This window comes from Lingula anatina, chromosome 8, assembly GCF_051362555.1.
Source record: "Lingula anatina isolate TDL-2025a chromosome 8, LinAna3.0, whole genome shotgun sequence".
Lineage (NCBI taxonomy): Eukaryota > Metazoa > Brachiopoda > Lingulata > Lingulida > Lingulidae > Lingula > Lingula anatina.
Window position 1 is genome coordinate 12,836,592 of NC_141774.1, and position 24,391 is coordinate 12,860,982.

The following is a 24,391-nucleotide window of genomic DNA, read 5'->3' on the forward strand; positions in this document are numbered from 1 at the left end:
GAGAGAGCGGCATCATTCGAGAGAGAAAAAAAGTGATACGATGAGAGAGAAAGAGAGAGAGAGAGAGAGAAAGTAATATTAAAAGAGTAACAATTAAGTCTTACCATGCTTGCTGCAAAAACAAACCGTACTGGACTTCCAAGAAAAACCAAAATCGTCCAAGCAAAAAGTCGACATATTTGGCATGCACCCATCTCTTCCCACGGTTACGTATATAACCCAAACAATGTCTTTTCTGGCTTGTGACGCCAGTTAAATCGAGGCTTTTCCTGAGCTCAGTTAGTGATATGTATACACTTAGAAGTATTGTTCTGTATTACGACTATCACTTGGCTGGCGCGACTCCTGAATACGAAAATAAAAACCCAATCTTATCAGAAAGTCTACAATATCCTGTTAATGCAGTTTTCCTTATATCAACCACCTTTGTGGAGTTAGATAAATATCAGATATGCGAAGAAGGCTTTGTGTTCTCCACGTGGTAGTGAAAAAATGGGATGGACATAAAACTGTTTTCTCAGTACTTTTTCACATGAATACAATTCTGTCCCCGATTTTGCTTTAATACATTCCCCGTCTGTTATCTGATATACATCTTGGTCACCTTATACTCGACGGCACCTGCCAAACGTATTCTATCTCCTGCATTTGCTGGAATTCTTAGTGTCAATGACTAATAACCAATTTACATTCAGGTAGATAACTTTGTTTCTGTAAATCGACAAAACAGCACTCGATATTCATATTGTATGCGTAAATTAAAACAGGTTGCAAAGATCTCAACGTTTTTTTAAATACAGGTGCGCCGTAAATTTAAAGGAGCGAATTACTGGCACAAAATTAATATGAAATCCGGAGCAGGATTTTGATAACGCCCTCGATACATTCCCATGAAGCCGGGCTTGCGACCTCTCTTTAATAACCAGTTTTCCCTTAAAGTAAAACTTTCATTCAGAAAGCTGTGCTCTTTAAAGATCTCCAGGTCATTTTTTTTCATATGTTTGTCATCCTTTTAGTTCATTACATCTCTCAACATAGAAGTCACCAGGCGTGATATTGTATTTCATTTTTCGTATTGATCTAAGAAAATCTGAATATTTCAAACTTGACGTACCAGTATTCTAAAGTCATAAACAGTTATCAATCCCACTTTTAAGGAAAAAAAAACGCTCCTGTATATGGTGCCTTTCGATCCTAGTTAATTTCTTTTATCAAGCATTGATATTTAAAGCACCGCGAGGACAGACAAAATAGTTGATCAACAAACGGCGACTATTTTATTTGTAAGAAGGCGAAATTTATTTTTTTTAACTTACTAACATAGCAGCTTAATAATAAGATAGGTTTTTTTTTTTTTTTTTTTTTTTTTTTTTTTTTTTTTTTTTTTTTTTTTTTATTAAGGAATGGGCATGTCGGTTACACAATTTGAGTGATTTCAGATTAAAAAAAAAAAAAAAAAAAAAAAAACAGCAATAAAAGTATTACATATTTTTTCTGGTTTCAATGTAATTTGCCATTTACCAAACCAAAAGGCCTACATAGCCTATCACATGCTTCCTTTAAAAATAATAAAAATAGGGTAGATCAACAAATATACTTACAAAAAGGATCAGTTTTGTCTGGTTTGTCTGCGGCTATAGGCCTACACGTGCAAGTGTGGTTTACGGTAAGCTACGTTGATAAGACTAGTAGTTAGTAGGCCGTAGGTCCCTACCTGTATGTCAGATACAGGGGGTATGTTGTAGATATAGGGCCTAGCTGAAAAATAATACTACAGTAGGCATCACAGATTTTAGCGGCCTAGATATTATTTTCGTTTTCGAATAATACGGTCTTGATACTGTAAATTTAGACGTTTGTTCCTGCGTTTTCTTTGAATAATCTATGTTTAGTACACTTGGCTGTGCTGTTCGTCTCCTCTTTTTGAAAATATGGGGAAAATAATTTAACCTGTTATTTTTAGGCCTACGGGGTGTTTCTCTCCCTTTCACAAAGTGACCAGCTCGCTTATTTCTCTCTTTATTCGTCTAAGTGTTTATATAAATTCTAACAAAATTATTTGACCATAAAGACCAAGGGACCTCCCTTTTATTATCCTCGTACTCAATAGCCAGCTAATCTATCTGTGAAAGTGGGCGAGCACCTGCTAAACAAATAGTTTTCAAAATCTCCGCCAGGTGGCGATGGATACAATATGGCGGCGTTTCCACTATAACCCCTGCTATAACAAAGCGGTGGTCACTTTGAAGTAAAGTTATCTCATTTGGACCAGGAAGCTAGTCTGGACTAACTGGGTAGCAGGTTGTGTTTAGCTTACATTCAGCTGCATGGTGTTGTATTTGTCGACGCCAGAGAACAGTTCACCCAGTTTCAGTACCAGTAATAACACGTACATGTACGTATAGATCAACGTTACTTCAACTTTATTTCACGTTTTAACTACCTGACTACATATTATATAGCTACAGCACAGTACTTAACAGTATATGTTCTCACTGTGAAAAGGCGTTTATATACACTGTGAAGCTGTACTATCAGAAAATTATAAGTAAGATAATTATTCCTAAGTTTATGAACTTAATTTGCTGAATGCTTTTTATTTCCAGGTAATTCCAGTTATTAGCTCCTCATTTCTTCATTTTAGCTACGTGGAGTTGTCGTCGGTATGATCAGCACAATGAATGCGGAAGCCGCAGTAGAACTTAACCAGATCTATAACTAATGAAGGGATATTGCACGCTAGGATAACTAGTACCCCTGCTACAAGAGAAAAGAGCCCACCACTGAACCACCCATGGCTTCATGGATTTATGAAGATTGTATGCTACCAGAAAACTCCGTGACATTCTGAGATACCCAGTTGGACTTGCAGTGTCACAATGAATTTCCAAGGCCTACGTTTCCGTTCACCTTCACAAAAGGTGATGGTTGGCCTCTCAGTTGGGATTATTGTTGTGCTTTTGATGTTCTTGTGGATAATTCAAGGTCCCCACTTGGTAAGCTAGCTAGCTCTCGCTTCTCTCTCTCTCTCTCTCTCTCTCTCTCTCTCTCTCTCTCTCTCTCTCTCTCAGTGTAACTCGAAATTTAGATTTTTCATATTGCCACTGCCCTGGATATCTATCCCAGTAAAAAAAAAAGAAATGAAAATGTTAAATATGCTTATTTTTGCCAAACGTTCATATCTCAGAAATTAAATAATCCTGGTAGCTATTTGTAAAAAAGCCAGACTATTCATTTCTTTTTAATTTCAGCATCTCACAGGTGTCACATCATACAATCTGATGGATGAAATAATCTCGACGTTAAGGGATAAAAATGACACCGATGTCAAACAGTATGGGGACCCGTTCTTTTTTAAAGAAGAGCTAGGAGGGGAAATAGCTTCACCCCTACTGGGTGATGGAAATAAGATTATACCCAAGTTAAAAATGACATTAAAGGAATATGACAGACTAGAGAAAGGGTTTTATGGGTAAGTCATTTTTTTAAGATGTCCCTTTTAAATTTTTATTTTAAACTATATATTTAAGGATTTTTGTAGTTTAAATGTAATGGGTTATAAGCAAGGACTGACATACATTAACATTTCATCAAAATTTTGAGTAAAATTGTTTATTTAACTGTGTTTTATATATGTATTCATTTGTTATTATCATTTATAACTCTATTTATTTATAATTTGAATTTTTGAGATATATTTGTTTACTATTTAATTCTCATATATTGCAGCCATCTCATGCGCCAGCAGTACGACTGCCGTAATAGAGTTCGTGCTGGAATCTCTGAAGACGGAGGTTGGGAAGTTTGTATGGACCCACCGTTTGCCATTAAACCTGGCTCATGTCTTGTGTATTCTTTTGGGTAGGAATGAATGAAACCATATATATTGAGAGAGAGTGAGAGAGAGAGAGAGAGAGAGAGAGAGAGAGAGAGATTTACAGTGGTTTCTGTTAGATAATATTGTTCTAGTCAGTATATGTCTGGTTAGATACTGCCAATTTTAATTCAAAAATATTTTTAGCTACATCAGTAATACATTTAGCCAAAAATGTGTACATTTTGCATTTCCTGATCTAGAAATAAGCATAATCAGCTGTTGGCCAATATTGATAGGTTTAGCCCAGTTTGCACTCTTTTTGAAGGGTTTTATTAATTAAAAAATTCTGCAAATAAAATGAAGATCTTTATCCTTATGCATTAAACAACTTATATGTTAATGTTTTATGTTTATGTTTTGCGTACAGATTGGGAAATGAATGGTCCTTCGACAGATATATGTCAAAGAGCTGCACAGTGTATGGGTTTGATCCAAGGTCAGTAACACCACGTGTTTACAATGTAAAGTTACTCTTTGTTCTAAAACGTGGCTATGTAAGCCGTTTTACATATGCATATAATAAAGAACACATTTTTCAAACTGCTATGCTAAAACATCATCATTATTATTATTACAGTGCTATTATTGTTATTATTATTACTATTATTATTATTTTATCTTACTCAGTATTGATAATAAATTTTCTTAAGAAACTGAAAAATTTGAATTTTTTTAAAATGCTGATAGATATAGATAGGTGATAATGTTGATAGAAGTTATTGCATATTTATTTTTTATGTTACCTTTTTCACCTAAGTCTAAGACTTTGAGCACACTGTTATGTGTTTTTACAACTTCATGCTTGTTGCCTTTTTTGCATAATATCAAAAACGATGACATCAGTGTTTTTCAGCATTTGTCAGAAAATAAATCATAAAAAAGGCTAGAACTCTAACTTGTGACTTGGCAGATACAATGATCTAAATATCTTTATGGGGATGTATTTATAATTTTCAGCATTGGTCTAAAGCATGAGTATCAGGAGGTACAACCAAATATGTGGTTTTACAACATTGGGCTGTTTCGTGAAAACAGAATTGTCAGGTGGCAAAATGGACAAAGATGGACTCTCAAAACTCTCGGGACAGTAAGACAGATGCTGAAACATTCAGATGTAATAAATATTTCTTCTTTTATTGGTCTGTTTAAAGGCCATCGACTAAAAAAGAAGATTATCACAAAGCGAAAATGAATTGTCCTATTTCCCCAATTCGACCTTTATTAACCAGATTAATTCTCTGCAAAACCGTGAAAAATAGTTACAAGATGCATATTTAATAAATATTAGTTACTAGTACTTTTATTCCTATTCTAAGTACTGTTCAAGTTGCATCTAAAGTAATTTTTAAAGGAGAAATGTATGTCATTAATAATGATAGTATTTACATCTTATAAAGAGCATTCTGATATGGTCATTGCACTATATAATTATTAACACAACAGTGCAGTGTTAAAATCCTAAAATGTGATACAGTTCAATACTTCAATTATGTTTATACAATATTGCTTTTGAACTAAAATTACAAACTTCTGTAATGCAAATAGGGAGTCATACAAAAACATGAACCTAATCTATAAATCTTTTTTTTTTTTTTGGACCAACTTTTATGGCCAGAAAAGGGTTATTAAAAACTGATATAAAGAGGTATAAAAGAACCGTTAAAATGCCACATTGATTCAATCTCGCTTGACATTAATTTATTAATTTCTCATTTCAGGCAACAATAGACTACCTCAAAATGGATGTGGAGGAATCTGAGTGGGACGCTTTAAAAACTGCCTTTAAGGAAGGATCTTTAAAAAATGTTAAACAATTAGCCATGGAGCTGCATATATGGAACTTTTCTAAATATATAACACCGAAGCATGTATATGTATTGAGGAAACTAGAAGAACTTGGCTTTAAGATATTTTTCTCAGAAAGAAATGGGTCTTCGAGAATTAAGTCCAAATTCACTGGAAGAGTGCTGACGTGGGCCAATAATGTTTATTTTGTCAATACGAACTATCTACAAACATGATTCACATAAGGGGAAAGGGATTTGAAAAGTTGCCGTCAGTATTACAGGAATAGTAGTCCTAGAAGTGGAAACCCGTGTCTCCATATGATTAGTGCAGGCTAGAGTTAGTCGGAGTATTGGGGTTAGTATGTGAAACGAATGTCACGTCAACAAAGTCAGGGGAGAACGGACTACGGTTCTTAGCGGACTACCACTAACCCTAACCTATACTAACCATATGGAAGCACGGACTTCCATTCCTAGGACTTTCATTCCTAGGATTTTCGTTCCTGCCAGACTGGTTGACATAATGACCTCCATTACCCCTCAAACCTCAAGTGACAGTGGCCGCCGCACAAACCTTTTTACTTTTTTAGTTATGACTGCAACATAAACACCTTGAGGTCAAACGACGTCTCATATTAATGCCATAAAGCAAGTTTTAATTTATTTGAACAAAATCATTTAGGGTCGTGTGAACTGTGATACGTACATTTCTCATACTCCTATGTTTATGAAGTGGTACCTCTATCAAAAATAATCTCGTGGGGATGAATCGATAACAGTGGTGAATGTGTTTTCGATTTTTAAAAAACACGTTTTATGATGTGTTTTGATGTCTCTGAAATCAGTATTGGGTCTCTGAAATAAAAGAACTACCAAGTTATTTTATTTAGGTTTATGACTATATAAAGGGGTATGAGTCAATTTTGTTCATTAACGAAAAACTGCACTTTTTTTATCAACTATATTATTGACTAGGACCAGATCAGCTGTAAATAATTTGACAAGTTATTTGATAAATATACTTCCAGAGCTTCCGGTTGTTTCCTTTGTCGTGTAAAAGACGGTTTTCTACGTAGGTATTTCACATACATAAAAGAAAGTACGGCTGGGTTCCCATACCTAGATCGATTTAACAGAATCGATCCATCTCTGAGGGGTTTCTTGCTAAATTGCTTTCAGCTTAAGCGGCTTAGATGTCTTGCACGCCTACTGAAGCTGCTAAACGATAATTGATTACCCCCTAGCAGCTTCAGTAGGCGTGCCAGACATTACAGCCGTTTAAGTTGATTGCAATTTAGCGAGAATCCCGTCGAATATAGACCCATCCACAGTTAGTACGATATGGTCGGGGAATAGTCCCTTCGCGTCAATGCTGACATTAAATTGACACTAACGCGACAAGATATTTTAAAATCATAATGGACACGGTGGACTCCGGGGAGAGGCATCGTTCACAGAGCTGATGGAGGACACACATTTAAAAACGGATGATTAACGAAACGGCCTTATTATCAGAGACAGAATATAAAACCCATTATCTTAACCGGGTTACAGTCATTACATCTCCGAAGACTGCGATTGCAATATGCAGTATTGCACGAGCCGTGAAAATGTTAATCTGCATGAGGATGTCAAGTTTAAGTTTAAACCAACTTCAACAATGAAGTTTATCAAGACACTTTCAAGGTTAGAAATAAGAGAAATACCTTGATTAAATTTCGAACAAGCTCAGATAACCTACAAATAGAAACTGGTCGGCAAAATAAGACCCCATTCCAATACTAGATTAATCTAGCGGGATCGGCCCATCTCCGAGGGAATTCTAGCTTATTGCTTTCAGCTAAAGCGGCTTAGATGTCTGCCACACCTACTAAAGCTGCTAAACTATAGTTAATTATCCCAGATTCAGTAGGCGTGCGCAACATCTAACCCGCTAAAGCTGAAAGCAATTTAGCGAGAACCCCCTCGGAGATGGGTCTATTCTGCTAGACCGATCTAGGTGCAGGAACGGGGTCTAAGACTGGGTTCCCATAGATTTAGATCGATCTATCTGGATTGACCTAACTCCCCGGGGGTTCACGCTAAATTGCTGTGAGCCGAGCGCGCACGAAAGTTAATTACCCCTTTACAGCTTTTGGAAGGTGGGACAGACATTTAAGCCGACTAAGCTGGCAACAATCTAGTGAGATTCCCCACGCGGATAGATCGATCTAAAATCTGTGGGAATGCAGTCTTAATCTACCCCCTGAACTTGATGACAGCTATTATGCACGCTATATAATCTTAAGGCAATATTGGATGAAATTCACTTTATTACATTGTTCCCCCATGTGAGGAATTTAAGCGTGAGTTTAACCAAATTGTATGCAATGCAGATCCACTGTTTAATACTTCTTGCAACAAAAAGAAATACATTAAGCTAATGGCATGTGAATGGGAGTCTGTTATTATTGCACTAGCCACAGTCTATTCATTCATTCATTTTCGCAGGTATATGCTGGTGCGTAAGATTCAGTCAATATTCATGTATTCAAATATTCATAAAGTTCTAAATTTGTGTATTTAGTGGGCACTCTAGCGCTATGATATCCTGAAAAACAATGATCAGAATTTTCATGGTTCACATGGTTCTTCTCAAATAATTGATTCTAGAAGTTAGGCTCATCAGCAAAGACAAAAATCGCCAGCGTCTCCATCGTGATCACATTCATTACAGTTATAACCCAAACACCATAATGACACGATCCAGTGCTGAATCCTTATCCCGCCCTTTCCTGGTCTTGGTTAATGTGCTGCTAAAGGATTTTCCAGCGACAGGACTTAATTTTGGCAAGAGCAGAGGTAGCAATTATGAGAGTTGTGAACGTTTTGGTTTGTACAGATTAAAGCTGTATGGTGCGGTGGAATAGTGCAGTGTTGTGATTGTGCTGGAAGCAATTCCCGGCCTGCGGGCAATTGCATAAAACCTGCATCGCCTGGAGTGCAGTGAATACTGAGTGTAGTTTGAGCCACGGCGGCAGAACGGTGCTAATCAGCACAAGAGAGACAGTTGCCAACTCACTCACATACTATCAACACAGTTTCACTACAGGATAACTAACAACTCTAGTGGTTCGCAAGAGAGAACGGTTCTCCACTGAGCAGCTCAGAGTTGCAGAAAGTTATTAAGATATATGTTACCAGAGCACAGCGTGATATACAGAGAGAGGATGTCACTACAATGAAGTTCCACGGCCCATGCTTTCGTCCATATTTACGAAAGGTGTTTGTTAGCCTTTCGACTGGGTTTGTTGTGCTTTTGATGTTCTTGTGGATAATTCAAGGCTCCCAGTTGTTTTTCTCTCAAGGCACCAACTACCAAGGCTCCACATCTCAAGGCTCTACATCTCACGGTTCCACACCACAAGGCACCAACTCTGAAGGCTCCCCTTCTCACGGCTCCAACTCTCAAGGCAACCATTCCCAAGGCTCCAACTCTCAAGGCTCTACATCTCAAGGCTCCAACTCTCAAGGTACTAATTCACAAGGCACCAACTCTCAAGGCTCTACATCTCAAGGCTCCAACTCTCAAGGCTCTACATCTCAAGGCTCCAACTCTCAAGGTACTAATTCACAAGGCACCATCTCTCAAGGCTCTACATCTCAAGGCTCCAACTCTCAAGGTACTAATTCACAAGGCACCAACTCTCAAGGGTCCAACTCTAAAGGATCCACGTCTCAAGTCACTAAGTCACAAGGCACTAATTCTCAAGGCTCCAACTCTCAAGGCTCTACATCTCAAGGCACCAACTCTCAAAACTCCAACTCTCAGGGATCCACATCTCAAGGCACTAATTCACAAGGCTCTACATCTCAAGGCACCAAATCTCAAGGTTCCAACTCTCAAGGCTCCCAGTCGGTAAGCTCCCCCACTATTCCCTCTCTCTCTTTCATTATTAATATAGTCAGGTTGCCAGCCCTGGGTTTGGTGTATGTTGGAATATCCGGAATAGATTTTTTTCTCATTGGTTTCCGCATCCTAAGAATCTCTGTGAAGACATTCAGAACAGGAGATCCGAGGATCTACTGAAAGAAACATTTCAACTTAAAAAATGCCAGCCGAAAAAGGGAAAACGCAAGATTTTGGTTTTGACTACAGTGTTTCATAATGCCCAATTATGCACAAGATATTATTAGTATGGTCACTGTTTTCAGTGACAGAACACCATGCAGTCCTGCAGTAGTTTTATGATACATTTGAGTGATTGCAGACAATGGCCATCTTTAGATTTTCAAACATCTCTTAAACTGAACCGCCAGTGTCAGAGAGTTAAGAGCTTCACTGGAGAAGAAAGGAAAAGGATGACTCATAAATCAGTAGACGCAGCAAGGTGCATTTTCTGACTATTATATGTTCATTATCAAATAAGTCATGTTTATCAGTGCTTTTCGCATCCTTATTGCCGCTGTGATAAATATAACTTGTGGATAACAAGTGCGTGTCTAACCCTGCCAATTTTCAGAAAATTCAAGATGACTGCAACTTGCATTAGAACATAGGTTCTCAATGGTCTTTAGACGGTCATCTTTAATTCCCAAAACTCCCAGCACGCGCGCTTGTTTTCCACTTGACATATTATCACTGAGGCTATGAGGAAGTGAAAAACACTGACAAAGTAACTTTTATCTAATTTCATAATGGATGCTGGTAGAATTTTATAAATATTGATATATTCCTACATGTAAATGCCATTGGTGGCAATGTGCACTTTTCTCAAATGCACAAGGATATGCGCTTTTTATCCCGCCAGATATATAATATTGGGTTTAAAAGGATACAGAAACCGCTGAGACAAAAATTTATCCTGTATTTTCCATGCACTATACTCCCTTGATTTATACCAGACATTTTCTCACTTTTTAGTCAGGGTACATGTAGCATACTTAAGAGTTAACATTTTGCCATTGCCTTGGATATATATTCCAATGAAAATATAAGAAATTTATTATTTGTTCACGCACATTTAAAAAGAAAAATGCAGAAATCACAGAATGATGATAATAAGGTAGAAAGCTTAACTATCCAGCTTTTTTTTTAATTGAGCGTCTCACGGGTGTCTCATCATACAATCTGGTGGATGAAATTACCATGGCGTTAATGGATAAAAATGACACCGATGTCAAACAGTATGGGGACCCGTTCTTCTATAAAGAAGAGCTAGGAGGGGAAATAGCTTCGCCCTTACAGGGTGATGGAAATAATTTTATACCCGAGTTGAAAATGACATTAAAGGAATACGACAGACTGGAGAAAGGATTTTATGGGTAAGTCTTTTTTTCAGATGTCATTTTTGGATATTTATTTTAACAGACTAAGTCTAACCCCTTTTCAACACTGTTTTTAAGTATGTATTTAATTATTTTACTGTAATGAATACTATAAAGTTTTGTATGACACACACATTGCCTTGTGGAGTTCAGCAGTAAGTATGTGACAGTATCCATTGTATAGACCAATTAGAGATGGGTATCTAAAAGTTGTGGATTAAGATGCAAGTGAAAAACTTGAAAAATATGAATGTGTTTTTTTTCTGAATGAAGACACAATTTTCTTTTCTAAATTCCTGTTTTTATTACGTGATATTTAAGGTACTGTTGATGTTTTTTATAAACAAAAAAATGTCCTCCAAAACGTTCACAGAATGAATTCTGATAATTTTATCCAAAATGACAAAATAACCCTTTTTGCGCATCATTTTTCTGCTTCATTTCTGTACCTTTGACAGCTTTGATGCCTTGGTTTCCTCACGCTGGGCATTACGTTTCTTGGAATTTATTCTGTTTCTATCTTTCTTCTGTTTGGTTGTTGACGCTTCACTGGCTGCACATGGGTACATCTTTTAATGTGTCTTTCTCATTTCTTCAATTGTTTGCAAGACCTGCAGATTTTCTCCACTCTATGGAGTAGAAGCTACTTGTGGTGGATCATCTACCTGTATTTCTGCTCTTCCAATAAAAGTGGATCATGGATTATGGTGGCAAATAAGTAAGGATGGGTTACAAAAATTAGCTTGCTGTTATATGATTTTCCGCCCCCAACCTCCACCCCCCGTGCATGCTGACCAGTCATTTATAACTGAAAATGGGCTACAACAGGCATTTTTCCTATAAATGGACCACTTTTCGGAATGGCTGAATAAGCAGGGACAAACACAATAATGCTCAATTTTTTTTATTTAACTGTGTGTTACACATGAATTCTGTTAATGCAATTGGCACATTTAACGCTATTCTTTCACAACTTTGTCTTTTATAAATTTCAGTCATCTCATGCGCCAGCAGTACGACTGCCGTAATCGTGTTCGTGCTGGGACCTACGGAGACGGAGGTTGGGAAGTGTGTATGGATCCACCGTTTGCAATCAAACCTGGCTCTTGCCTTGTGTATTCTTTTGGGTAGGAATAAATGGAACCATATTTTGAGAGAGAGAGAGAGAGAGAGAGAGAGAGAGAGAGAGAGAGAGGCAATGACGAAAGAAGAGATAGAGAGATTTGCATTAAATGAATAGGTAAAATGTTTTCTTATCAGAATTCGATTATTATCGCTAAATCATTGAAAGATTTGTGACATCTGTTGGTGTAAGTTGTATATTGCACTTCCTAATGGTGTAAACGGACAGCTAATCTTGAAAAATGTTGTGAAATTATAACATTTATTTGCAGATTTTGCAGATTTGCAGATTTAATGCAAATATGCATCTTTACTAAACTTGTCTTTTTCAATGAAGATAGCAAGAAAATGGTTTTCAAGAACGAAATGAAAAGAAAAGAAAACCTTTCTATTAATACACATCTTTCTTCTTGTCATCACGCTAATGCTTTCGAATCAGTTGCGTTTAGGTACTTAACAGTCGGTGGTGCGTTTACAATCCATGTTAAACTTTGGCGTGAAACTGCATACAAGATAACACAAGATTGCAGAAGAAATGAAAACGTTTCCTTGTCATCTAGCGGCAGACCCCCAGAGATGAATTTCTAAAGTATATTCTATATATTATTAACTAAATGAGTTATTGTGATTAGTATTATATGTTTATTATAAATATTTTGTATGTTTTGCATACAGATTGGGAAATGAATGGTCCTTCGACAGATATATGTCAAAGAGCTGCACAGTGTATGGGTTTGATCCAAGGTCAGTAATACCATTTAAATAATAATAATAATAATAATAATAATAATAATAATAAGTATTATTATTATTTCCTTTTTCAGTTTGGTCTATTTCATTTTCTTAAAATACTGATGGACATGTAAATACCAGAATGATGATAAAAGTCATAGTTGTATTGTAATTCATTTTATCCTTTTTAACTTAGTCTGAAACCCTCACAAAGAGAGATGCCAGATCCTAATGTAGTTAAAAAACATTATGACTTTTGTTACAATATCAGTGTTTTTGTTAAAAGTATATTTATACTTTCAGCATCGGCCTAAAGCATGAGTCACAGGAGGTGCAAATGAATATGTGGTTTTACAACATTGGACTCTTTCGTGAAAACAGAGTTGTCAAGTGGAAGAATGGACAACAATGGGCCCTCAGAACTCTTGGGACAGTAAGGCAGATGCTGAAACATACAAATGTAATAAACATTCCTTCCTTTATTGGTCTGTTTAAAGGCAAATTAACAGCAAGAATAGAAATTCTGTAACTAAATGGAATTACCTGAAAATTCCAACATTTTTTCGAAATGCACAGCGGCATGTTCTCGGTAATCTAGCAATTAAATTAAATTAAATTAAATTAGTCTTGAATATGTATCATAAGGTAATTTTCAAAGGAGAAATAGATGTTAATTATAATGGTGATGTTGATTTCTTGAGCATTATATTATGCACAATTCAGTGCATTCAACAGTTGTATACATTTTATACTGTTCTTAGAATGCATAAGTAATTTAATTTGTTTATATTTGTACAATATAAATTTAAAAATATTAAAAAAAATACTACATGTATAGTGCAAATAGAAAATTAAATAAATGATAAATAAATAATCCCCTTAAATGTCACATTCAGTCAACCTCGCTTGACATTAGTTAATTTCTCATTTCAGGCAACAATAGACTACCTCAAAATGGATGTGGAGGAATCTGAGTGGGACGCCCTAAAGACTGCCTTAAAGGAAGATTCTTTAAAAAATGTTAAACAATTAGCCATGGAACTTCATATTTGGAACTTCTCGAAATATATAACACCGAAGCATGTATATGTATTGAGGAAACTAGAAGAACTTGGCTTTAAGATATTTTTCACCGAAAGAAATGGGTCTTCGAGAATTAAATCCAAATATACTGGAAGAGTGCTGACGTGGGCCAATAATGTATGTTTTGTCAATAAGAATTATCTTTAGGACTGATTTGCATAAGGGGATTTAATCAAGAAATTTAGTAACTCGAAAACATCACGCATTGAGGCCGAGCGCAAGCGTCTCGATTTCATAACTCGCTCCATATAAAACATTATAGCCTCAATGTGATGCTTTAGAGTTACGGCTGTTATTGATTGTGCCAGTTGTCCGATTGCAGTGGGCGACAGTATTATAATGGGATAGATTTAAACTACGCCCGTTGCATTTGTCTCGACTGAGTGTTAAATATTCACGGGATGCCAGAAGGAGGCGGAGCTAATGGCACATGAGCGGCAGGACAGATACAGAAAACGCAACTGAAATTATTAATTAGGTGGATGGTGACACGGATCAATACCAAAATCTAGTCGCTTTTAAATTAGCTCATTTGTGACATACCCTGAAATTTTCATCAAAATCCATGCATATTTTTTCATTACGCTGGTGACATACAGCCAACCAAAAAGCTGCATTCTATCATTCTATCATACCAAAATGGCCACCAAATAGTGCAATTTATCCAAAGTAATAACGTCAGCAAAATAAAACAATGATTCCATCTATTTTCACCATAGGCACTGTGACGTCTTTAATAGCCTGATAAGTGTTGTTAGTTCCTTCAAATTTTGAAACAGATGGGCAGCCACAGAAAAGATGGTTTTCAAACCAAATCCTTTATTTATGTGTGAATTGAGAGGAGTCTCTGAGGCTAGTTTGCTGTCGGCAATTTCATGATTTCTTCAATTACAACAGAATAAGTTGTTAGTTGAAAATGTCATTTTATTGACATTTGCACTTTGCTTAATATACAAAGTACGAATTCAAAATACATATAGTTACATAATATTATATGAATGATACTCATGTATGGTAAATCATTTACAAATTTCAGATAAAATTTTAGCAAAAAGTTTTAGCAAAGATGGAGGGAAAAAAGGGCCACAAATGGCAGTGATTTTTTAAAAAGAAGTTTCACGTTCTCAACGGCCTAGGCTGAGAGCGAGCTACGCAACCCCTACCTTTTTAGGACGGGAACGTAAGTTTCCTCATTGCTCTGACAGCCAAATCATAAGAGTTATCTCTCTTGACCTTTGCACTGCCACATGTGCCCTGCATAGTACATTTACCTAACTATTGCTTTAAAGTAATATATCTCACATGTATGATAAATATTAATAAACAAATGATATCTAGATAATCTTTAATGACTAATAAATGTGCCAAACGAGTTATAGCTAACTATCATAAATACAACCATGTTACATTTAACCAATGCTCAAATCTGTTTCATTGGGGGGGTGGGGGGTGGGGGGGGACAGGGTTGGGTTTGAATAACTTTTCCAAAATTCACCTTAAAAATTTCTTTCCTGAATAATGCACTACTGAATGCTGTGAATTTTACTAGACAAGTGAGGGAGAGCATTAACTTTCTCCTGAGTAACTGAACTCATATGCCTCTGATTGGCTGGTCTTACAGAGGCAAAGTGGCACTGTCTAATTAGGTTGCACCCCCTTATCCTGTCTCACAAGTGCCGCTTGAAAGTAATTAAGTCTAAGTGTGAAAACACAGAGGAGACATCCTGACTGAAATTAAGGAAGAAACATCTGGAGCGTGATTTAAAAGAGCCAAGCTCCCTGGGAAACTTGTCTAACACTGATAATCTCATCCCACATAAATCCTTTTATTGTGCCCAACAAATTATATTCCTTGCTTCATCTCCAAGCTATTTTACAATGCCCCCCCCCCAAAAAAAAAAAAAAAAATTGAAACTATTTGTCTAAAAACAAATTGTAAGAAGAGAATGGTCACAAACTAGTGACAGTGCAATTCCACACTAACAGTGACGAACGCAGTTTATGTGATACAGGTATTCCTATAATTCTTACTTGTCCATTCTTGTCTCTGTCTAATATATAGTTAAGTGAAAGATATTTGTTAGAAATGCATTAAAAGTAACCATTTTTTATTGTACCTTCCTTTGATTTAATAATAATGATAGTATAAAATATCATCATTACTATAATAATTATTACTAATTTTATGGCGCATTCTAAATTTGTTATACACACTTCAAGGTTTTTAAAAAAGCTCTACATAATTTACTACGCTATTTTTTTAAAGTTGGCAAAACTAAATTGTACAAACTAACTTAAAGATTAACTTATATGTAAGTATTGAATATAAACATTAAATATATTTTTTCAAGCTCAACGTTTCCCCATCACTTTGTAGTTCAGGCTAACCCTAACCTGGACTAATCATGACTTACTGAGCTAACGGATAATTATCTTTGAATAATGCATTTTGTGTTTTCAAAGACAAAAAACGCCAGCGTCTTCGTGGTGACCACAGTTATGGGTTCCCCAATCGCTGTGATTACAGGATCCAATGTTGGGTTCTGATCCTGTGCAGTGGACATCGTCCAACCATATGTATCCTTTACCTTGTCCAAAATACGCACTTTGTAGGCTAAGTGCTCTGAAATAGGGAAGACTTAAGGACTTGCAGAAAACTTTGGCATCATTGTTACCCCAGTTGTCATCGCAAACTGTTCCCCAACTTCCATTATGATACACTTCGACTCTTCCAGCGTGTCCGCCATTGAAACTTAGACCGACAAGACGGTATGTGGAACCGTTCACAAAGACTGGAATGTTAAGATAAAGGCTGTGGATACAGGAAGCATTTCAATGTGATCATATCATCTCTCTCTCTCTCTCTCTCTCTCTCTCTCTCTCTCCTTGTGTGTGTGTGTGTGTGTGTGAATGTGAGAAAGAGAGAGAGAGAGAGAGAGGGCGACTGGCGTGTTCACTGATTTCTAGAATTCCGAAAATTGAACAAGACGATATAAATGTATAAAATTGGAAAAGGGAACTGTGATAATTAAACGTAACAGACAAAATAGGGTTCTCCAGCTTTAACACCATTTTAATATGCTAATGATACTTGATATAACTTGAATCAACTTATAATTCTTTTCCACAAATACAAGCAAGCACACCCGCTCACAAACACTAAAATCTGGGAACGGTGGGCGCGCGCGCCCACACACACACACACACACACACACACACACACAGGTTTGTTCAATGTGATATTTGTTATAAAGGCACAGAGAGAACGTTTAACCCCTACCTTGGCAGTTAGTCCCATAGTACCCAGCAGAACATAAACACCCATAAGAATTCACCATGTCAACACACGTCCCACCATTCTGACAAGGACGACTGGAACATTCACTGATTTCTAAAATACCCAAAATTAAATGACACGATATAAAGTGGATAAAACTGGAGAAGTGGATAACACTGGAAAAGGGAATAATTGGAAAAAGGAATAATATTGTATCTAACAAAATATGTATCTCTAACTGTAATACAATTTTCATGTGTTAATGATATTTGTTATAACTGCAATCATATTCGTTCACAAACATTAAAACTAGGGAACTCGTGGACGTAAAACACACACACACTGGTTTGTTAAATGTAATATTTAATATAAGTTAAGGTACAGGAAGAACATTAAACCCCTACCTTGGCAGTTTGTCCCGTAGTACCCGACAGAACACAGACACCGATAAGAATTCACCATGTCAACACACGTCCCACCGTTCTGACAAGGACGGCTGGAGCATTTATAGATTTCTAGAATGTCAAATTCAAGATAGAATAAAATTCGTTTACAAATATATTCTATTATTATTAATACGTATGCACATAATAATAATAATAATAATAATAATAATAATAATAATAATAATAATTTATTGAGCACTGAAATGTTTTTACATTTAGAGGCTCTCTAGCTACTATACATTATACATATGGAAAGATAGTAAGGATAGTAAGTAAATGAAAGAGAGAAAAAAAATATATATATACTTATATAATGTTACACAATATACATTCTCTTAATATCCAGGTGAGATGCATGAAATCATTTGTGCACTTCTAGTTAATTACTTTTTTCATAATTTTACTTACAAAATTCCCTTCTGCAATTGCACTCTGTTCAGTGGGTGGGTTTAGAATGATGTCAAGCTGTTTGACCTCGTCTGTTAGACCTTGCAAGTTTACCTCTGGTATGCATTCAAACAGCAATTTCCTTTCAATTTTGTGATGGGCGCATTTCAGGAAAAAATGTATTTCATCTTCTATCTCATTACAATGGGGGCATTTTCGGTCTGAAAGTTGTGTTTTTGGGTTTGTATGCCGCCCTTTTTCAATTTCCAGGTCATGGTCACTAATTCGCATTTTTGCCAAAAGTTTTTTGTGGGTGCGTGAAATATTCATTTTAAGTATGGTTCGGGTTCATATTGATGTTTAATTTTCCTGTATGTCCTCAGCTTATTATTTTCCTCTCTGTGTAACTCTCCCCAAAACTCTGATTTTATTTTGAGGGTTATGTCACTTTCTAGATTTTGGTTATTGTGAATTTTATTGACAGTTAGGGTTGAATTTGAGTGATTTAATCCCCAAAAAGTAGCCAAGTTTGACCTTGCCCAAAACCAGTTTTTTTCCCTTTTTGCTTGTTCTCTATTGTATGCTTGCTTGACAATTCTTTGCTCTGGAAGGTTATTCAGCCTTTGACTGTATCTTGATACTAATTTGACAATGTCCAAGTATAATGGGAGGCGCCCAAGTTCTGCACGGCAGGCATTATTGCTAGCTGACCTTCTCACACCAAGTGCCCATTTACACATCTTTAAATGTATTTGTTCAAAGGGCATTTTGTTTATTTTATTTAATGATATTTTTTTCTCTGTGAAGATTTCTTGGGCCCAGATTTCACATCCATATAAGAGAATGGGTTTAATCATCTTGTCGAAAAGATTCATGATAAGCATGGGTGATGAAATTTCTTGCGATGCTAGTATTCCCTTTAGAGTAAACATGGCTTTCAGGGCTTTTTGCTTGAGATTTTCAATTGAATGTTTTAATGATCCTGTGTTAGTAAAGACTATCCCGAGGTATGAGTATTGTTTGACTATTTCTATTGGTCTGCTTATTACAAATAAATGAAAATTTAAAAATAACTTGGTTAAACGGAAAACAAGTAAATTGCCAACAGACAGTATGCCGGTGTGAAAGGAAAACATGTCCTATGGACATGCATTACGGCGGACATCCATTCCCTTCACACCGGCTATATAACTTTAATGATTTGATGCTTTCAAAATGTAAACATCCAAAATATAAAAAAATAAACTTAAAACATAATTTTCTGTTTACTTACCCTTCAAACCATTTTTTGCTGAGATCAAATGCTCTAAATGCTGAGTAAGTTGGTCACTATACCCCACACGTGCAAACACGAGCGACAGAACAACAATTACCAGTGCAACACACAGTAACCCTACCAAGACCAACGCTGTGAGTAAGCCCTTATTAACTTTAGTCTTTGGTGGCTGTGTAATCCTTTCATTGGGATCAACGGCATTTTCGATGGGATGATGAATTATTAAGCTCTGGTAATCATTTGGTGTCTCCGCTGGAGTAAGTTCCACCTGTGATGTCGTGCCTGGCCTGTATGTTGCATTTTCATACGCTGTGTTTTTATTAAGACGGGTGGTACTTGCCATGATACCTAGAAGTATTTTTTTCATATTTAATTACATATCAATTTGAATATTTAAAACGGTGGGGATTTCATTCAAAGATGCTCATGTCTGAAAAAAAAAGTCATTTTAAAATAGAAACCCGATGCACCTATTTTCAAATGAATTTATCACACATGACTGATATTCCCCTAGTATACTTACTCATAATTTCATTACTATATATATTTAATGTTAAGCATGTTTTTTTAAAATAAAGCAGGATGCAGACCTTTTTTAATCTGCCATGACTTTTCTCCAAACCTTTGCTGTAACATTTAAATGCATAGGTAGATTATTTGTAGTTGTATCCAGGTGTTATTTATAACGTTTAAATCAATGATAAATTAATAACGTTTACATTAAACTACTGAAACAGAAATGACAGAGAAAAAATACACGGAGGCATTTACAGGGGCAACAACTTCCTTTACATATTTGATGAAATCATTAAAAAAGATAACATTGAATCCAATACATTTATTCTCAAATAGTTTGTCACATAAGACAAACATTTCTGCATGCATTCTCGCTGAAATTTTATTACTATAGCTTAAATGCTAATCACGTCTCCATAATAAAGCTAAGGTCCTGAGTGCATACCTTTTTTGTCTGCCATGTTAACTTTCTTCTTAAGTCAGTGTTGGAATAATAATAGACTTGCATTTACTATTTGTCATGTATAAAAATAACTTGTAGCCATAGGTTTTATTAATAACGGTCACATGGCTGACATAATCTGCCAAAACAGAGAAAGGGCATAAAAATATATATCTACTACTGGTTTCACGACTACAAATTGGCGTCAACATATTAAATGTAAATCAAAATTGGTGCACAATGCAACAAGATGAAATAAAAAAAATCATCCTTCAAAAGTCCATGCAAAACTAAACTATCCAAAACCTATTTCAGTTACTTATTTTTCTAACTAGTACGTTCATTAAAATCGATTTTGGAACTGTATATTTCACCTAGCTTATATATAATTATGAAATACTAAATATATGTATGTAAAATAATGGTGCATTTCTATATATTTGATTTTGGTGATATTCAACTATGTATTTTATTATTATTATTATTATTATTATTATTATTATTGTTCCTATTACTTTATCTCTGTACATTTTCACCAGCTCAGTCTGGAGCAGAAAGTATGAATAAAGCATATATTTCATCTCTCACTCTGAAACAGCATGTTATATGAAAAAGGGACACATTGCAATTCACAGCAACCTAATTTATTTTTGATGACTCCATACTTCTTACATAAAAAACCGAGTGCTGCAGAACAGAGTTATAGATCCTTTGAAATGATTTCGCTAAAATAGATGTAACTGCCAGCATTTACATTGCATATTTAAAATCGGCAACTACATTAAAATATTTTCAACTTTAAAAATGTAAATGATTGCACAAAGTGGAAATAGAGATGATCATCTTTACGAAATGTATAAAAAAAACTAGTATACAAAACACACCAGAGATTCTCATTATACTTACCAGTGCATTAATCAAAAAGTCTTTTTTCAAACTGTATGCCGTGCACGTATTGTTGACAACAAAGCGGTGCTTCTCACATTGAAAGTCACCAAACTTTACTTCCTGGTTGATGAAACGAGCACAGCACGTGATATGAACATATAGGAATATTAAATCACGTTTGTCTCACTTAACTAACAGCATATCTTTTGTAGCACACAGTCCATTCCGGAAAGTCATAAAGAGGCTTCCTTCATTTAAGTACGCTTGAGATTAATTAGACCTGAGACGTGCCATGGAAGTTCGAAATAATTGGAAACTCTGCCTTACCGGAAGAATATCTGTAAGATTGCACTGCATTCTGTTACTGTTGCCCACTAAATGTATTTTATTTTTATTTGTAAATATCAACCCACTTCCCAAGCGCTTGGGTTAGTTGAGCCGCATATACCACTACAGCAATCCAAATAAAGTAGAGTGCAATAAAGCTACGATAGCCATTTTTCATTCTAGCTTATCATGAAAATTGTAAGGAATTGAAATAAATAAATAAATAATGCGAAATAGAAAGGGTGATGGTCGATTGTTTTGTGGGTGAATATTTATTTAACATGAAAATAACGTGAGGCTTAACTATTCACCTTCTACACTTTCATCGTCTCTATTATGTTACTTGCGTCAAATATATTGATGTACGCTCGAAAATTTGTCACCTACTTGTTTAGTTTAAAAGAGTAAAAAACAATTTATGAATGCCTCATTTCAGTCGGTCATAAAAAAACATCAAAGTCGGTTCACTACTTTTTAAAAAATTTTATAATGTCAACATTTTTCTGAAATATTCAACACTTTCTCTTAACAACATAGGGGCATTTAAAGAAAAATCGTAGTAACTGAAATAACATTTTAATAAAAATATACTGTTATTCCCATTTAAATTGTTATTGAACTATGTCTAAGGTAATTTTCGAAAGAGTAATGGAAATAAGTGAAGAAATATCATACATATATAAAAGCACTCCATTTAATCTATTTCAATGCAAATGACAGCAATATGCACTTTTTAAGACACAATCCTATGCTATAAACGTATGCAGTTTTACTCTAACCTTAATTAAAACCTATTAAAATAATGAAACAATGTTGAAAAGATTAACCATAATCTTAACCATAATAAAAACGTTTTTAAATGGTGCGATTTGTAATCTGAAAATGAATAACCAGTCAAGAAGTTGTTAGTGAATAATATTTATCATTTTAGGCCATGACAGAGTAACTAAAATGGATTCTTGGAGACCGAAGATAGAGTTTTAAGACGACGTGCTGGTCACGGGACGGCTAGGTGTCTGCTCAAGATTTGATGGCATTAAAAAGGAGTTAAAGCAGCCTTCTGGGATAGAGTAGAGAATATCTTACTGAAAAGTTAAGTAGGATTGAGACTTCCTACATCTAGGCCTGGTCCCTTAAGCATATACCTGGTAGTCAGACCAGTCACGTGATCGGCCTATTGGGCCAATGTTCATGTTGCTGATCGGTGGTTTGTGAGTTCAATATTTATTTATTTTTCCTCTTATGTGAAGTCACTTCACCGGATGAGAGTAACATTCGCTCTATTACTAGTGTTACTAGTGTTAACATTTACGGTAACAATGTCCCGTTGCGTGATACAGAAAATCCCACAAAAATTAAGTTGTGATATAATTTATGTACATGTTATGCTGGTCTTCAAACCTGTAGATAATTTATTCGTTTGACATGACCAAATTTCAAATAAATACAAAATAAAAAATCAACTAATATTCATCAGAAAGCAATATGGTGTCAAACATTTGTCTCTCTCTGCATTTGGTTCACTCAGCTGAGATAGGTGACGGATTTTAAACAGTTTGTTCTAAGATAAATCTTCAATAACAAGTATATTAAGTAACTCCATATTCAATGAAAACCCGTTTAAAGGGCAAGTATTTCAGCTATGGTCCATTTGCGGGCGAGCGAGGGCTGCGTGTGCGTTAGTGTTAGAGAAACATCATAATCTAAAAGCCTTTCAGCATATTGCTTGTCATACTATATTTAATATTTAATCTTACCCTGGCAATTAGTCCCGTGGTACCCGGGAGAACACATACATCTATAAGAATTCACCATGTCAACACATGTCCCTCCATTCTGACAAGGACGACTGGAACATTCACTGATTTCTAGAATAAGAACTATGAATGACTAGAGGATCAGAGAGGCGATACCGCCTCCTGATATTGTACCGCCAGCTGGAGTAAGCGCATTCATATGGACCCCTCCCCCCCCCCCCCCCAAAAAAAAAAGGGACACCACCACCAACCTTGTGCTTGACAAGCACTATGAAATGCAATCAACAAGACTTCTCAAAATATGCAATATATATATATATATATATATATATATATATATATATATATATATATATATATATATATATATATATATATATATATATAGTACAACCAAGCAGATTTTTTAATTGACCTGCATTTCCCTAACATTGATCACTCCTGTGATTCTCTAGCCAATAGGCCTATTGGTTTTCCTTGAAATGTATTGTCACTGTTGCATATCTGCTAACAAAAGAGAAAACCTAGGGGCAACACCGGGAACATCTCTGCTAGTTTTGAAGATATGAGGGGCAAGAGAATATGCAAAGCTCAGTTCATGGTGAAAAAGTAGGTCAAAAGTCAATTTCAATATTACAGTATATGAATTTCTATTCAAGTTCAATAGCAACCATGGTCATTCCATTGCCAATTTTGGAGATTTAAAGGCCAGAAAACATGCAAAGTTCAGCCCATCGTAAAAAGTAGGTCAAAGGTCAATTTCAAAGTCACAATTAGATTGCCAGTATATGACTTTTGAAGATATGAGTTCACAGTTATATAGTCACAGTTAGATTGCCAGTATATGACTTATTCAAGTGAAATAGTAACTATGTGCATATCTTTGCCAGTTTTGGAGATATAAAGATCAGAAAAGGGAAAGGTCAAAGGTCACTTTGGGGTCACAGATAGATTGCCAGTATATGACTTCCTATTCAAGTTCAATAGTAACTATGGAACTATCTCTGCCAGTTTTGAAGATAAAAGGGAATGGAAATTTGCAAAGCTCAGTTCATGGTAAAAAGTAGGTCAAAGGTCTTTAAACTATGATAACTTTCATGATAATTATTTACTGAGTCATAAAGTTACATCAAAAATCGATCACTGTCTCATAGCTATTCACAAACC

At 35.6% G+C, this 24,391-nt stretch overlaps 3 protein-coding genes across 8 annotated transcripts; 2 read left to right on the forward strand and 1 right to left on the reverse strand.

Moving 5' to 3' along the window:
- Nucleotides 1-2,186: 2,186 nt before the first annotated feature.
- Nucleotides 2,187-6,544, forward strand: LOC106164567 (putative methyltransferase-like protein 24). Of its 5 annotated transcripts, none has more exons than XM_086994454.1 (7): nucleotides 2,187-2,395; nucleotides 2,607-2,996; nucleotides 3,252-3,472; nucleotides 3,730-3,861; nucleotides 4,245-4,313; nucleotides 4,835-4,991; nucleotides 5,596-6,544. In XM_086994454.1, the coding sequence occupies exons 2-7, from the start codon at nucleotides 2,880-2,882 to the stop codon at nucleotides 5,896-5,898; spliced, it is 999 nt and encodes a 332-aa protein (XP_086850580.1). In that variant the 5' UTR covers nucleotides 2,187-2,395; nucleotides 2,607-2,879; the 3' UTR covers nucleotides 5,899-6,544. The 5 variants fall into 5 exon arrangements, with proteins under 5 accessions (XP_086850580.1, XP_086850581.1, XP_086850579.1 ...); XM_086994455.1 differs by having other exon boundaries at nucleotides 2,645-2,996; XM_086994453.1 differs by having other exon boundaries at nucleotides 2,187-2,389.
- A 4,208-nt stretch (nucleotides 6,545-10,752) lies between these two features.
- Nucleotides 10,753-14,528, forward strand: LOC106164570 (putative methyltransferase-like protein 24). Of its 2 annotated transcripts, XM_086994503.1 has the most exons (5): nucleotides 10,753-10,968; nucleotides 11,967-12,098; nucleotides 12,769-12,837; nucleotides 13,129-13,285; nucleotides 13,759-14,528. In XM_086994503.1, exons 1-5 carry the CDS (start codon nucleotides 10,793-10,795, stop codon nucleotides 14,053-14,055), a joined length of 831 nt encoding a protein of 276 aa, XP_086850629.1. In that variant the 5' UTR covers nucleotides 10,753-10,792; the 3' UTR covers nucleotides 14,056-14,528. The 2 variants fall into 2 exon arrangements, with proteins under 2 accessions (XP_086850629.1, XP_086850630.1); XM_086994504.1 differs by lacking the exon at nucleotides 13,129-13,285 and having other exon boundaries at nucleotides 13,759-13,831.
- A 1,582-nt stretch (nucleotides 14,529-16,110) lies between these two features.
- LOC106164548 (macrophage receptor MARCO-like) lies at nucleotides 16,111-17,695 on the reverse strand. The gene is made up of 3 exons (XM_087019268.1): nucleotides 17,590-17,695; nucleotides 17,189-17,299; nucleotides 16,111-16,700 (listed from the first exon to the last, which is right to left on the reverse strand). The coding sequence occupies exons 1-3, from the start codon at nucleotides 17,645-17,647 to the stop codon at nucleotides 16,366-16,368; spliced, it is 504 nt and encodes a 167-aa protein (XP_086875394.1). The 5' UTR covers nucleotides 17,648-17,695; the 3' UTR covers nucleotides 16,111-16,365.
- Nucleotides 17,696-24,391: the final 6,696 nt, after the last annotated feature.

Excerpts from the sequence above, each read along its gene's own strand:
- LOC106164567 (XM_086994454.1), top strand. The coding sequence starts at position 2,880 with ATGAATTTCCAAGGCCTACGTTTCCGTTCACCTTCACAAAAGGTGATG. Across the intron at positions 2,997-3,251 it reads TAATTCAAGGTCCCCACTTG|CATCTCACAGGTGTCACATC; the intron begins GTAAGCTAGCTA and ends TTTTAATTTCAG. Across the intron at positions 4,992-5,595 it reads AGATGCTGAAACATTCAGAT|GCAACAATAGACTACCTCAA; the intron begins GTAATAAATATT and ends TTCTCATTTCAG.
- LOC106164570 (XM_086994503.1), top strand. The coding sequence starts at position 10,793 with ATGGCGTTAATGGATAAAAATGACACCGATGTCAAACAGTATGGGGAC. Across the intron at positions 12,099-12,768 it reads TGCCTTGTGTATTCTTTTGG|ATTGGGAAATGAATGGTCCT; the intron begins GTAGGAATAAAT and ends TTTTGCATACAG. Across the intron at positions 12,838-13,128 it reads GTGTATGGGTTTGATCCAAG|CATCGGCCTAAAGCATGAGT; the intron begins GTCAGTAATACC and ends TTATACTTTCAG.
- LOC106164548 (XM_087019268.1), bottom strand. The coding sequence starts at position 17,647 with ATGGTGAATTCTTATCGGTGTCTGTGTTCTGTCGGGTACTACGGGACA. Across the intron at positions 17,300-17,589 it reads CTACGGGACAAACTGCCAAG|AAATCAGTGAATGTTCCAGT; the intron begins GTAGGGGTTTAA and ends TGGGTATTTTAG. Across the intron at positions 16,701-17,188 it reads CTATGGGACTAACTGCCAAG|TCTTTGTGAACGGTTCCACA; the intron begins GTAGGGGTTAAA and ends TTAACATTCCAG.